Source organism: Phyllopteryx taeniolatus, chromosome 15 (assembly GCF_024500385.1).
Source record: "Phyllopteryx taeniolatus isolate TA_2022b chromosome 15, UOR_Ptae_1.2, whole genome shotgun sequence".
NCBI classification, from domain to species: domain Eukaryota; kingdom Metazoa; phylum Chordata; class Actinopteri; order Syngnathiformes; family Syngnathidae; genus Phyllopteryx; species Phyllopteryx taeniolatus.
Window position 1 is genome coordinate 9,109,968 of NC_084516.1, and position 16,064 is coordinate 9,126,031.

Here is a 16,064-nt window from a genome sequence, read left to right on the forward strand (position 1 = left end):
GTTTTGCCCATTGCTATATTTACTTTCCTGAATGATTGATTGTATTACAAATACTAAAAGTACATGCATCATTCACACATTATCCCCTCATGGTGCTTTTCACTTAAATTAATATTGTTATATCTGTAAATTTCAATGTACAGTATGTGTGGCAGAATTGCTGTGTTATGGAACATCATGTTGTCAAACATCTCCATCATCATCATGGTACAAATACATATAAACAATAAAAGGATGCCTTTTGGAATGCATTAGTGTCCTCGTGTACAACCATTCATTTGTACTTTGTTGAAGCAGTCGTTTTGTGTGTTTCAGTGGTCTGGTGCCACTACATAATGCCTGCTCCTATGGACACTATGAAGTTACAGAGCTGCTGCTAAAGGTGACATGAACACACGTTCAAGTAACCATCCTGCATATGGACCCAAAACCCCCCAGATATACTGTATATTTACAAAATCTCACATTCACACAAGGTCACATTCCTCCACCTGTCTTGCAGCACGGGGCCAGTGTAAACGCCATGGACTTGTGGCAGTTCACCCCGCTGCACGAGGCGGCGTCCAAAAACCGCATTGAGGTTTGCTCCCTGCTGCTGAGCCACGGTGCTGACCCCACCCTGCTCAACTGCCACAGCAAGAGCTCCGTGGACATGGCGCCAACTCCTGAGCTCAAGGAGAGACTCTCATGTGAGTGTGCTACAAAGACAAATAATAACATCAATATAAAAAGCTAAATAAAACTATGGTATATAGAGTATAAAAAGTATTAATTGAATGTGCAATAACAGACTCCAGCTAAATCATTTGAGTTCTTATTTTGTTTTTTAAGCCAATCAAATTTTAATCAGTTTAGAGACTAAATGCGAATTTATGTGACATATTTTGTCTTAATGGGTCAGTTACATTGGTCGGGTGACTAATTGACTAACATTTTTACATTTCACCATCCCTGTGTATGTATTTGTGACTTGTAGTTTGTTAATTTCTGTGCTACATCCTTTTTCTGTTTTTTTTTAATTTCTTTTAACATACAGTACTAGTTGCAACAGTCAGACTCTAGTCATTTGGACTTAATTTCCTTGTACGACTTGAAATTAATGAATCAGTTATACTTTTACATTTTCTATTAATTTTAGAAGGAAGAACATATTCAGAATTTTTTTTCAACATAGATTATTTATTCTGAAGAATATTTCTAGTTTTTTTTTCTTTTTACAAAAATGTAATCAGCCACGCCTCTGCTGATTGCAGCCAAGTGTTGCTCTTGTGATGATGCAATCCATTGACAAGCAATTTTAAACGAAAGAAATCTTTACAATCAAGTAATTCTTATTCTCATCCACCTTATGTTAATATTGTGTTATTAATGTTTCCTTGGCAACAAGCAGCTATAGCTAATGATTATTTTGATGCATTAACCTGTCAATCATCGCCTCACTTTACTGATCGGTTGTGTGGTTTAACCTTAGCTTAACTCCATTTTATGTCTGTTGGAGTGCTTATGCGCAATAATATATTTGGAATGTTTTAGGCCCGTGGGGATGACGACTTGTTTCTGCTCTTGTTGTTTGCTCTTGCACAAAACTTTGAAGTTATGTTTGTGAAATATTGGTACCCTGCAGGATCATTGCAATCCAAAAATATAGTGTTATGGTTTTGTTTGAACTCATATTTTTTTTCTGATGTTCTGTTATGTAGTGTTACACTATTTTGCAGCCCTCTGCAGTCCGCATTGCAAGAAACAATTCAGATGAACTCAAAAGTTGCTCGGAGTTACAAGAAAACCTTCACAGTTTTTTTTTCTGCTGACATGTTGACATTTACTTGTGTGTGCGTGCGTGTGTAGATGAGTTTAAGGGCCATTCGCTGCTTCAAGCCGCTCGGGAAGCTGACATGGCCAAAGCGAAGAGGAGCCTGGCGCTAGAGATCATCAACTTCAAACACCCTCACACACATGAGACGGCGCTAGTAAGACACGCAACGATTGCACTGCACGAGATGATCTTTACACCACTGCAGGGATGTTAGCGTGTGTGAGTGCTGGTGTGTGTTTTCAGCATTGTGCCGTAGCATCGCCACACCCCAAGAGGAAACAGGTGACAGAATTGTTACTGAGAAAGGGAGCCAATGTCAATGAGAAGAATAAAGAGTGAGTTCTGTACAATTACAAACAAATAATTAATTTGTTGATGTTGCTGTGGATAAAATATACATATATAGTCAAATGTTATAAGTCTTTATCTACCAGGTCTCTGGTGTTTACTAGATACCTGAACAGTGCCATTCCAACTGTTATGCGTTTATGTGTGTAAAGGAAGTAGAACGAGGAAAATAGCAACCTGCAACACTGGCAAAAACTTCCAATAATACCTTTGGCTCAAAAAACCACAAGCACCTTAGGTGTGGTACAATTCTTGATCCTTGGGCAGGTCACAGACATTTTATTAAGGCAACTGGGAACTGTTCTAATTTGTGAAAAGAAATGCACGATATATAACTCATTATGTTATTTTGAATATGGTTGTTGCTCCGACAACAGTAAGAAACATTCTTCTTACTTTTCCCCTCTCGTAGTTTCATGACACCTCTCCATGTGGCTGCAGAGCGAGCTCATAATGACATTATGGAGGTGCTACAGAAACATGGCGCCAAGGTACATTTTTATTAATGGATCTGTTTATTTTATTACTCTTTTATTCACTTCCCCCTTTTTATTGAGTCGGTAAGACTCTGACTTCTGCCAATCTGAAGACATTTAAAATGAGTATTAGAATTATTTTTATTTTGTTGTTTAGTTACATTTCTGCAGCATATGAATTGTTTAGTCGTGGCCGTCAGCTTTGTCATTCACCAACACTGCAGAATGAGCTTTATTCAGGGGAGGCCATTAGAAAATGATGCCTGGGGATTGAATGATTCTCAGTGGATAGTGAATCTATACTGCTGTACTCGCTGTACACAGACTCCTCTCAAACAAATGCAAGTTTGAGATTGACGACAATATAAGTATAATGACGTAAGATGATAAAATGGTTGCTTACGTGTGTGCTCACTTTTGTGAGGTATTGAACATTAAGTCCCCTATGATAATCCTAATTCTTAAATGTACCAGTTTCTAATATCATATTTCTCCTTTTCTCATACAGTTCTACTTATTTAAACACTTATTTTTCTCTATTTAACCCAATTCTGAAGTTTTGTGTGTGTGTGCGTGTGTGTGTACATGAATGTAATTAAATTCATAGATTCAAATAGGAGCATTTAATGTCTAATGCTGGTAAATGTAGCACAAAATATCCAACAAATGTTAATTTTGCTTCATTAGTGCTGACTGTTTTGCTAAGATGTCTAAGGATGTTCATGAAGGTTTTACACAAATCATAACACGGAGGTTTTTGCAGGTGAACGCTCTGGACACACTGGGTCAGACGGCATTGCACCGTGCTGCGCTGGCAGGCCATCTGCAGACCTGCCGGCTGTTGCTAGGATACGGGGCAGACGCCTCACTGGTGTCGCTGCAGGGCTTCACCGCTGCTCAGATGGGAAATGAGGCTGTTCAGCAGATACTCAATGGTATGCTGGTGAGGTTGTGCTTTTGTTGACATGCCATGCCCAAGTCCAATAGAAGATAAACTTGAAGGTCATTATTGCCACGAGACAAACAAAAACCTCAGGAGATAATAAGTTCTACCTACTAGTCTACTGCAGATTTTGTGTTGGTACAAAAACATGCAGGGTTCATTGTTTTAAATATGAAAATCTGGGCAGCTACATGTCCGGAGCCAACAATTAATTAAGTAGGATTCATGGTAAAAAATAAAGTATACAAATTCCATCAACATATTCAAACCAATATAGATTTTCTAATTGGTTTCACAACGCTGAACAATCAAATGTTCAATATGCATATGGCGCCTGTGACACGACACCGCGATGGGGTGTGGGCGGGGGGGTGGGCAGGTGTGGGTGTAGAGGGGGGTGGGGGGGGGGTTGAGTAAAACATTAAACTAGCATGTAACTTACTTTTGGCCATGTCGTTAAAATTTTAGATAATTTGAAGGACAGTTGTCTGTTCTAACACTAGGAAATTGTGTATTTTTGGGGGATATATATATATATTGGGGAAGTTATGCATTTTTGCTATAAATTCATTGTCGGTCAAAAGACAGTTACGTTTTTGTCATGATCGAAACATAATTCTTTTTGTACATCATATACATTTATTATAAATAATTGGAGGATTCCTCATGGGATACATTTTGGTTTTGAGAATCTAGTTGTGACCTTTGGTTTCTTTTCAGAATCAGTGTCAACAGACTCAAGAAAAATAGATGCACTCTCCATACCTACATTCTTTATAAGAAGATATGGTGTAGATTTAGTGACATTTTACAAGTGTGTGCAAATAATTGTTTTCTGTTCATCTTTGTAGAAAATGTCCCGGTCAGAAACTCAGATGTGGACTACAGACTTCTGGAAGCCGCTAAAGCGGGGGACCTGGACACTGTCAAGGTTAAGGTTACTCAGTTTGTGTTTAGTTGCAGATAGTGTCATTTGCAAATTCAATTGAATTAGTTGGTCTGTAAAAGCCCAGGGTTATGATTTTGGCTGAAATCCCAAAATCAATTCAATTCTAACAAAATATCAGTAACATCTTATCACCTTATTTTCAATTTGTGTCTTTCTACTTTACTTTCTTATCATCTGTAAAACCGCTGCCAGCCAGGGTTAGCGATGTCTGATTAATGAATAAGATTATGTGTAAGATGTTTTCTTTTCAGATAGAATCGAATGTAATGGTTACAAAAAGGGAATTGTCACAACCACTTACCAAGTTGATATTTAAATCAATCGAAAATATATAAGAAGAAAAAGTGTTTTTTTCCATAAACAGCAGGGCGCCGTGCTTTTGATGCTGTCCTTTAATTTATACTTAAAAGCTGAGTATAAAACCTTCTGCCCTTTCACAATGTTTAATTTCATGGACATAATTTTCCATCTTGATGGTTTGGTTGTGGAACAAAGTAACTCTCTTTTGTGTGCTTGACTTAATTTCCATTTGTACTGTTTGTCTACTTTGATGTTAAATTAGGCACTTCTTTTTCTAGGGAATGAGACAAAAAGTCTAATTTGTAATTGTGTGGCTGGCAACTGGGGTCACAGTGATTAAACCATCAACGTTTCTTGTCTTCGAGACAAGTACTAACTATTCTGGGCAGAAAATAACGACTTGATTTCTCCCCCCCCCAACTCCCCATTTTCTATCACATAGATTTGAGCTTGTCACTAGTATTTGCTGTACAGTTGAACTGCAGCATATTTTTTTTTTGTCAATGAGATAAAAATTATTCCATAACGAAACTCTTAAGTTTAGTATTAAAAAGATGAAATGAGTCTTGTTTTCCTGCTCTCCCTGCAGTCACTGTGCACGGCTCAGAACGTGAACTGCAGAGATCTGGAGGGACGACACTCCACCCCTCTTCACTTTGCTGCTGGCTACAACAGAGTGCAGGTGGTGGAGTACCTGCTGCACCACGGGGCCGACGTGCATGCCAAGGACAAAGGGTCTGACGCTAAGTCATAAAAATAAACGTTACTTTAACAATTGCTACGAATGAGATCATAGCTGTAAATTAAGCTAAGCTCAATAATGTCTCTCTTTTTGGCAGCGGTCTAGTTCCCCTCCATAACGCCTGCTCGTACGGTCACTATGAGGTGGCCGAACTGCTGGTCAGGCACGGCGCCTCAGTCAACGTGGCCGACCTGTGGAAGTTCTCACCGCTGCATGAAGCTGCTGCCAAGGGCAAATATGAAATCTGCAAACTGCTGCTTAAGGTAGATTCAAACTTAACACACTAAACTCACCTTCAGTTACATGATGATTAGGATTTAAGCCATTTTTCCTACATTTACATTAGATGGATAGGGTGACCCAATTTTTTTCTCTCATGTGGCCCAGCTTGGATATGCGTTATGGCAGTGTTGGCAGCAAAACACATGGATTTGTCCCATCCCTCCATTTTCATTGCACTTGCTGTCATTAGGGTCGCGGATGAGCTGGAGCTTATCCCAGATGACTGGGCAAGAGGTAGGGTACACCTTGGACTGGTCACCAGCCAATCACAGAGAATCTATTGACTAAAGAGTAAATGTAAGCGCAGAGATGTTGAGTTTGCAGCACTTGATTAAACAGACACAACAAAATTGGATCTAGGCCATCCATCTATACATCCAATTTCAACCCTTTTTCTTGTTTCTGGTCACGGTTGAGCTGTTATCTAAGCTGACTTTGAATGAGAGGTGGGGTTACACTGTCAGTCAATCAAACTGTATTTATAACGTGCTTTTCATACAAATAAAAACATTGCTTTGAGTCTTGAATTAACCCAACTTCCATTTTTATTATTGTGGGAGGAAAGCGACAAAACCCATACAACTATGGGGAGAACGTCATCAGTTAAATGCATCACAGTTTCTGTTGCATTTTGGGGATATATTGTGTGATTCCTGACTTTTAATCAATGTAAAGATTTATTTGTAGAATGTGTTTGTTTTTTTTCAAATGGCACACTTTTTGGCTTCTGCTCTCTGATTAAGTTAGGGCCAGCAGTTGTGTAATTCCTGGCAGCCATATCAGTCTGAATGAGTAATGCAAACAAGTGTGCAGTTTCTCATCCAAATGTGTTTTTTGTTGTTGCTTTCATAATCACCTCCAGACAAGCTTAAAACACCACTGCAATGTTGCCATATGGAGCTGCATAAATTATTATTAGAGCAAGTGAATTCAAGCAGGGTGCACATGGGCACATAGACTGTGAGCAAATGTTGTGCCTCAAGAGTTGTTGTTTTGGAATTGCTTCATTGTCCTTGAACTTGATGTTCTTGGTGAAATGTAACCACACAAATATAAACCATCCACATTAGTTAAAATGACATTCCTATAAAAAAAAAAAAAGATTTCCAAATATACAAAGAAAATAAATAAAACAAATATTTTTACTAAGGTAATTAATAAAATAAAATAATTGATAAACGTTACACCTTTATATGGTCTCGCGGGGCACATGTCCTCAGGAATGCGTATAATCTCATGTTAGCTTTGTGGTCCAGTGTGTTGGCACTTTACCACATTAATTCTACTTTCTAAATGACATTTTTACAGACACATCAGCTGCCTCGTTTCCCCGGAGCACCAGGGTACGCACATACTCACGCTACCAGTGCTTGTGTGTTAATCCGCTCTGACTCTGGATGTTCTTTCTTTCTGAGTTCAGCAGTGGGTTTTCCTTTGTCTCTTCTGTTTGTTGTGATTTTCGCATGTTCTTTTTTGTGTAGAGGTTTTTGTCAGAATAAAGCTGCTGCTTCCACTTGCATTACCACAAGTCCACTCTTGGAAAATGCCCAACACATTCGGTGATGTCACAGCTATGAAAAACTTGGAAAAGTCCCAGAATCCTGAAATCTTGTTTTCCATGTCTCGAAATCAAATCACAGAAGCCACCATAATGGACAAGCAGTCAGTAGAGTGCAGACCTCCAAGGACAAATTGTGAAAAAAGTGGCGATTAATTGATTGATCGTCAGTCAGCAGTCTCCCTGGTCCACTGAGTCTGATTTGGGGTGTTTTAAATGAATGGATAATGCCAGTTTAATTCTGGGGTCAACAGTATAATTATCATGAGTCCTAAACATATCTAGCTATCTATCTAATTATACATTTGTTGCCATAGTGTCACACAGAAACTGTCCATTAAGAATTATATTGGTTCATGCAGTTCTTTTTTTTTTTTTTTTTTCTTTCTTCCCTCTCTAAAATGAATCCTGAATGTTTTTCTTCTCAGACACCCTTAATTGTGAAATCCATAGTGGCGTCCCTGACTGCTTTTTAAATGTGCCTCTTCATAGGTTCCCTGGTCAGGGAATCAATATTAGTGAGTGCTAAATTAGCATAAAAGAGACCATAGAAAAGTGGGACAAAAACATTGTAACAAATACTAAAATAAAAACGTATTCATCTACTAACATTTTGCAGCTAGACATGGATCCCAGAAGAAGTAGTCCCATAACATCAGATTTAATGATCAGATTTCAAAGTGTACATATAAATGATACATTAAAAGTGTCACATAGGGGACATTTGAGTGAAAGAAATATCTGCTCACACCATCTACGGATGATGTGGTGCCTTCTGTCCTCTCTATTGTGGATGAGCTTCATCCTTATGTTATTGCTTGCCTAATTTAGGCATACATTTTCTCATTTTGTTTTTGTATTCTGTCCACAGCACGGCGCAGACCCCAGCAAAAAGAATAGAGATGGAAACACTCCCCTGGACCTGGTGAAGGACGGTGACACGGACATCCAGGACCTCCTGCGAGGAGATGCGGCCTTGCTGGATGCGGCCAAGAAAGGCTGCCTGGCCAGAGTGCAGAAGTTATGCAGCCCAGACAACATCAACTGTCGGGACACGCAGGGACGAAACTCCACCCCTCTGCACCTCGCAGGTAACAGACACTTTAGTCAGCCTCCAATGAAGCGTCTTTTAACCTCGGTGTTTTGCTCGGTGTTGAGTTGAGCATAGTTAAGCATGCTCAAAATATCGATTTTGATCGGTGAATATTTGCTTATTGCCATGGTTAAAATCTACTGTATACGCACTGGCCACAACAAAAATGAACCATAATATTAGAAACAACTTACGATTAAGTGCAAATGACAATAAGAAACATATTGTTAAATTAATAGCGCTCTGACAGTGTCAAAACTTAATGTCTTTGTAACGGCAGATTTTTTTGATACGGCCCTTGTATTGGATCACATTATACATGTGTACCTAATGTGTGGCTGGTGATTTTGTGCTCTAAGGTAGTGATAGCGATGTCCTTGGGGCTTGCATAAACCTTTTAGCAGAAATAATGCACACGCTGAGAGACACACACAGACAATCAGTGTATAATTTCCAAGTCGTCTTGAGAGGCACCACTTTGCTACAATGCCTCAGAGGCACAAACACGTGTAAATCCATATTTCATGCATGCTGGGCTAATAAAATCAGCAGTGTTCACTAAAACATGCTGCGCTCGAAGCATATGAGGCAACATGGGCGCTGCATTTTCTTGCTCTTTAGTTTCCTAGAAGCTTACCTTGAAATCGGATAGCTGGATTTACTTTTTATCTCTTTGCTTGCTATGTTCTTATCATTTCAAATCTGAAGGTGTTGGCCCGATTAGGTTTTAGCTTATTCGCAATTTCATGTGTGACAAGATCAGTTTTTAATTTGGGCGAGCACAGCTGAGCTCAGTCTCCTTCAGCGATTTCAGGCTGTTTCTCACTATAACCCTTGTAAACCTGTTCTAATTTCACAAATAGCGGTATATTATCCATGTTATGCAGAGCTTACAGGTGCATTGTTAATTATAGAGGTAGAAAGAACTCCATTGTGTGCAATATTAAATATTAACCTAATGGGATAGGAGAATCTTTTTCTGAATGTTCTAAACACCTATTTCCATCCAGTGTCGTATGGAGCAGAGTAAAAAAGCCTTGAGAAGTGACCATAGTGGAGGTCTGCATGGATGTAGGTCAACTTGCCATAGTTGTTGTCGTTATTATTATTACAGTATTATTATCGCTGCGTTAATATGACTGAGTAGTCAGAGGTAACACATTTAAATCCGTAAAATATCAGACCGTTGTCCAAATAATCTGTCGGGATCATTCTGTGTTGTGCCTGCCCAGTTGTGCACAGATTGCAGATTCATATTAACTCCTAACAAGGTAAGTTTCACTAAAACAAAGTGAACTCAACAATTAGGTGTTGGCCATTAAAATTTTAAATAAACCCACATGAGAGGTTGTGGGGAAAGAAGCCTGCAGACAAGCCCCAAGGCTATAATGAGTTTCTGCTAGAAAAATGTTTCTGCATTTTTTAATGTCTATTAGCACTATACCAGGCAGACAATTTAATTGAGCATGTTACAGTACAAATTTTGGCGTAGTAGCATATTATTTTCTGTCTGTTTGTCGTAGCGTTCGTGCCGCAGCAGACAATGTTTCTATTGTTTCCACCTTGCTTATGACCTAACTTTATGTTGCTACTTCATGATTCTACTGGAGGTCAAACTCGCTGTTTAAATCCCTATTCGCTGTTTGCATTAACATTGACAAATGAATAACAAATTAGAAAACAGATTCTTACTCCTTGAACTATTCCGAAATAATTGTCCAACAAATGAAACATTTTTTTGATTATTTGAAAACTATCTATAGCCCCCGGTTTAAGCCCTGGTTCCAGATTTTTGGGGTCCCAGATTTAGTCACAACAACGTAAAAGAGCGCATTTTTCCTCTGGAACAAGAAGTTGCCAAAACGCCATGATCCCTCGCCGCTTCGTCTTGGTCTGTTTTGCGCTGGTCTCGGCTCAGTAAAATTAGTAAATCCATGCTGGCTGGCTGAGAACATCTGCTGGCTTCAGCTAGTTAGCTAAACTACTAGTTAGTAGAAGCTGTTGTCAATCTGCCACGGTATGGTTAATGAATCTTGCATAACTTTATACAATTCATTATGCCGTGGTCGCAGTCTTCCATGAACATTCGTACAGCTCCACCTCATCAGACGCGTCGTTCCGCTGAGATTCTCGTCTCGGGGGACAGCTACGTGCATCCATAAACCGGCTACAGTGGCTGCTGTACAACTGCGTGTGCGCAGTAACTCAAAATGGCGGTGAAAGTAGGAAGGACATGGCCAGACGACTTCACTTCATTGCAGCCCCTATCAGAATAACATGCACAATTTAATCTGTTTCCATTGAAATGTGAAAATTCTGATTCAGGATTCGTTGTTTCATTGGAATTGGAGAATTACTTCAATTAGCGAATACGTTTTTCTTAGCCCTAGTTTCTACTATTTACCTAACTTTCTTTCTCTTACTCCCGCTGTGCCGTCTAGCTGGCTACAACAACCTGGAGGTGGCAGAATATCTATTGGAGCATGGAGCCGACGTGAATGCGCAGGACAAAGGAGGTCTGATACCATTGCACAATGCTGCTTCATACGGGGTAAGACGCACGACAACACATCTTTAAAACTACTCAAATTCATTACAGCACAGAGCCAAGGAAAGGGAAAAATTTCATTTTTCTTCCTGGGGACCTCAACAGTGTTGACCTGATAAAAGTCATGAAACACATGTTGGATGAACAGATGGAAATCTCTGTGTTCTAGAAGAGTCACACAAACATTCGATTTAGCATCTCTTGCTGCTCCTTAGAGGCAGGCTACATTGTGTAGTTGGCACCAAGATGTCACCGCAGAATGGGAAGAACAAGATAGAAGAACAATAAAAGGAAAAAATGAGAGGCATGAAAAGAATGATTATGATGAGGTTAATAATTCACAAGATACCTGCTCTGGAGAAAAGGACATTGTGTTGCTTTGATTTTATAGCAGCACACGTGCTCTTCTTCACTGACTATATTACAGTGGCACTAGATTTATGAGTGCCTCAATTTACGTGTTTTTGGAACATGGCCAAACTCACTTGGCCAACTTTCTTTCTTGAGTTACGAGCAAAAATTGGAGTTGGCAAATTCCTTATTTTAACTATGGGTCCTAAGAACATGAGTGAGAAGAAGCCAGTGATGGTCATTGAAATTAAAGCATGAAGTCACAGAGCAATTTGAGCGAGGTGTGCGTGTAGTGGACTTTGCTAACCAGTACGTGTAGCACTTTTAAAGTAGGTACTATACTGAAACAGAAATCAAAAAAAAATATCGCTCCAGCCAAGCATGTTAAAATAATTTCTAAGCTGCAGACAGAGGTCCATGAAAAGATGGAGAAGCTGCTGTTTGTGTGGTTGACGGAGAAGCAGCCTCACGGGAGATACTGTGACGGAGAGTCTAATCTGTGTAAATGGGCCACGAGCCATTTCGCTGATTTACTAGAGCAGACCGCGGGCACTTGAGGTACTGACGATTTGTTTAAAAGCAGTCGTGGCTGGTTTGAGAATAAAAAGGAGGACCAGCATTCACGCAGTCATCTTGGTGAGGCAGCAAGCGCAGATGTGTACCTCAAAACTTTTGCCGAAATGATAGCAGCTAAAGGATACATCCCATAGCAAGTCTTCAACTGTGATGACGAGACATAGCCAAAGATGCCAGGCCACAAAATGTTAATATCTAATGTTAATAAAATGTTAAACTTTTAAGTGAAAAACAGTTTTAATTCTTTACATTTAAAGTTATGTTATTCACATTCTATTGTATTAGAATATTTGTATTTGTTTTTTAATTCAGTACAATAGTGTTAAGTGACTTGTTAAAACAGCAATGCATTTCTATTAATTTCAATGGAGAAAGATGATTTGAAATGTATTTTTAGATACTTTATTTCCTTCTTTACTCCCCCCCATCGGTTTTATTTCCTGTGCTTCTAATCTTGTCTGTCTTCTCCATCTTTGTCCTTCATCACGTCCAGCATGTGGACATAGCTGCCCTTCTCATCAAGTACAACACATGCGTAAATGCCACCGACAAATGGGCATTTACGCCGCTCCACGAGGCGGCGCAGAAAGGCCGGACGCAGCTCTGCGCTCTGCTTTTGGCTCATGGAGCTGATCCCACCATGAAGAACCAGGAGGGACAGACACCGCTGGACTTGGCAACAGTACAAAACGCTTGCTTAAGCCCTTTTTCCACCCAGCAATACAGTTTTGCTATCTGTACTTTACCACATTTTGCCACTCCTTTGTTGGGTTACTGACTTCAATGCTAGGATACATACATACATGTGTCAGAAAAAGAACAGGACTGGTGTCACAAAACATATATTTAAAATCCAAACTTCATCAAAACGAATATTGATGACCCCCTTGAGCCTGCGTAAGAGGAAAAAATCCCACAGAGCCAAGTCAGGTGAGTAGTGAGGTTGCTCAAGCACGGCAATGGCCTTCTCGGCAAGGAACTGTCAGATACTCAGGGCATTGGTAGAAAGTTATCCTGCCGCAATTCTCGCCTCTTCTAGCGCACTGAATGAAGGATCTCTTTGTCGCGGTGCTAGTTGATCCTCTGGCCCCACATTGAAGGGAAAACGTGTAGTTTGGGTTGAAGTCCAGTACATCTTTTGTGACACGAGTCCTTTTCTGGCGCACCTTGTACATCGCAAACATGGAGACACAGCAATCTTTTATTAGTTTACAGAAAATTATGCAACAATTTCAATGGAATACAAAGAACGCATGCCCCACGTTTGGTAGATAACCAGTCCAGGATTTAACCCGCCTCTTGCCCAAAGTCAGCTGGGATAAGCTACATCTTACCCATGTCCCTAGTGAGGACAAGCGAAATAAAAACTGGCGGATGAACAAAAGGAACACAAATCTCTCTCAGACCTTGTCTTCCTCTTGTAATAAAAAGGCACATGTCAAGAAGAAGGAACACAAAATGCTGGGTAATTTCCATTATTGTCCTTTACTGCATTGGTGGGGTATTTAGATAGCTGAGGAAGCAATCACCATCCCACCTTAACAGGACAATGGGAAAACACAAACCAGATTATGTGTATAATGTGCCAAACTATACCAAAGCAAACTGAACTGTGTCACTTGGTGGAAAGGTGCTATTTTTGGTGGGTCGATGGTTGGTTGGGTGGGTGGGTGGGTGGTTTAGGTAGGTAGGTAGGTAGATAGTTGGTGTTCATAGTAAAGATGCCATTTGAATGAAATGAATGTCTGTTACAGGCCGATGACATCAGAGCATTGCTGATAGATGCCATGCCACCAGACGCCCTGCCCAGCTGTCTGAAACCACAGGCCACTGTGGTTAGTGTTATCTTTGATCAGGGGTGAACACTTTCAAATACCAAAGCAAGAACCATATTGATTTTACATTATATTTGACTTGCCATGGCAATCCGGTGGTGCGTGTTCCTTGTCAGCAATCTGCCAGGGTCTTCAAACTGTACTTTAACAAAACATGATCCCTGTTGATTTTATATGATATCTGATCCAGGTTTCATGAGATAGATAGGATTTGACATTTTCTCTTGTTAGCCCGCTAAACCTGAAAAAGTCAACTGATTTTCTCCTCTACTGATGAGTGGCTTACACACAGTGTAGGGTTTTGTTCATGTTCAAAAGAGGTGAAAACGACACATATTTTTGTCTTTTCTGTCTAACTAATGTTGAATGCACAATGTTGAATACAAAAACTATTGCAGTTACTGTTGATGGAAACTTGTTTATACAAATCAAAAACTGTGAAATTTGCTGCCTAGAATTGCATTTAAATAAGTGAAATGTAAAGGAATAGCGGAAGCAGCTGAGCAAAGCTGTTTTAGTCTATATGGAAGTAGGTATGGAAAAATATTATTAATTAATATTAATATTATTCTTTTGTCATTTCCTCCACCCAAATCCTGCAATTCCCACTTCCAGGTGAGTGCCAGTGTGGTTACGGCAGGCGCCACAGGGGGCGTGGTCATCTCTCCATCACCGTCGCCGTCGTCTTGCCTGTCAGCCGCCAGCAGCATCGACAACTTGAGCACGCCCCTCGGGGACATCACGGTGGGCGGCGCCACTGGGACGGCAGACGGAGCATCTGGCTCGGACAAGAAAGAAGGAGAGAGTATGTATACAAAAACACACAGGTTCAGTTTGGGGGCTTTTGAATGCATCCACTCTATCGTGTTAAGCCTTGTACACACACAAAGACCCACTTTTTTACATAAAATAACATCGGGTAAGATCATTTTTTCATTTACGTGTTTTTCCGTGTTCTTCAGCCTTGGGTGCTTCTTTGATTGGCTACATCCCGTTCCATTCGTCACCAGAAGTCTGCGTTCCCCACAAACAGAAAAGTTTTGTTCGTAAATATTGAAAACTTTCATTATTTAAGATTGTCGGCCCCGACCTGTTTCGGACCTTAAAATCGGGACGAATCCACTCAACATACATCACATCTAAGGACAATCTGATAGGATAATCTTATAAGACATACAGTGCTGTGAAAAAGTATTAGCCCCCTTCTCGAATTCAATTTTTTCTGTCCAGTTTCCCCACTTTAATGTTTAAGACCATCAAACAAATGTAAATATCAGCCAAATATAACCCAAGTGAACTTAAAGTGCTGTTTTTAAATTGATTTCATTTATTAAGGAAAGATAAACCCTATTCAAAGTTATATGGCCGTGTGTGGAAAAACTATGCAAAAATTAAAAAAAAATTCACAGCCCTGAAACGTTTGAGATGCTTAGTTTGGAAGGGGCAGAATCGGCCCAAAAATAGGCCGATTGTTTTTGTGTGTACCGACCTTTACTGACACTTCCCCACTTTTTCTAGCTCTACTGGACATGACCATCAACCAGTTCTTAAAGAGTCTGGGACTTGAACACCTCCGAGAGATCTTCCAGAGAGAACAGGTACACACCACTTTTGCTTCTCATAGAAGATCAAGGTGAAAGGAATACGTGAAGAATTGGTCGAGGGAGGGAGTGGCAAAGAGCAGAAAAAAAGTGTGGCATAGTCAACATCCGAAGACAGCAGGGAGATGGCGAGAGAGAGAGAGAGAGAGAGAAGAGGAAGCAAACAGACAGAGAGAGGCAGAAAGACAAATTGAAAGTGACAGCTGGCTGAAGTCCAAGCACTGAAGTCAGGAGTGGCTGCAATATGCAGCCTGTGTGTTTCTCCTAATTCCCCTAAAGGGAAGCAAGTCTGCATTGATATTCCAAGTGGTGAGCTGGAGGAAAGTGTTGTCTGTATGTGGAGAGAAAAGAATATTTTGCAACATAAACAACCAGTCCATTCAGGAAACAATTTTATAATTTCATTTCATATGCTTTTAAACCACTTGTTGTGGTTGGTTGAAATGGGAAATAAGGAGCTTGTTTATGCTATACAGAAGCAAAGTCTAGGGTTGCATGGCTCTGATTTAATCCAGTGGTTCTCAAGCTTTGTACACTGAGTACCACCTAAAAAAAATACTTCTCTCCAAGTACCACCCTCATGACTTACATTAAAATTCAGTTGCATAGTAGTCTTAAGTGTTCATCAAAAACAAGGTAATTGTAA

General features: G+C 40.0%; 1 protein-coding gene across 1 annotated transcript in view; it reads left to right on the top strand.

Annotated features, from left to right (window-relative positions):
- The window catches only part of LOC133489839 (poly [ADP-ribose] polymerase tankyrase-1-like), an 82,435-nt gene that overhangs the window by 54,060 nt on the left and 12,311 nt on the right, over positions 1-16,064 (top strand). Inside the window, exons 8-22 of the mRNA XM_061799000.1 lie at positions 316-382; positions 503-689; positions 1,849-1,970; positions 2,060-2,151; positions 2,577-2,655; positions 3,404-3,575; positions 4,435-4,514; positions 5,422-5,567; positions 5,672-5,837; positions 8,286-8,505; positions 10,949-11,058; positions 12,476-12,664; positions 13,737-13,817; positions 14,433-14,622; positions 15,336-15,415. Coding sequence (XP_061654984.1) covers positions 316-382; positions 503-689; positions 1,849-1,970; positions 2,060-2,151; positions 2,577-2,655; positions 3,404-3,575; positions 4,435-4,514; positions 5,422-5,567; positions 5,672-5,837; positions 8,286-8,505; positions 10,949-11,058; positions 12,476-12,664; positions 13,737-13,817; positions 14,433-14,622; positions 15,336-15,415 — 1,981 coding nt within the window. The remainder of the gene's footprint in view (positions 1-315; positions 383-502; positions 690-1,848; positions 1,971-2,059; positions 2,152-2,576; positions 2,656-3,403; positions 3,576-4,434; positions 4,515-5,421; positions 5,568-5,671; positions 5,838-8,285; positions 8,506-10,948; positions 11,059-12,475; positions 12,665-13,736; positions 13,818-14,432; positions 14,623-15,335; positions 15,416-16,064) is intronic.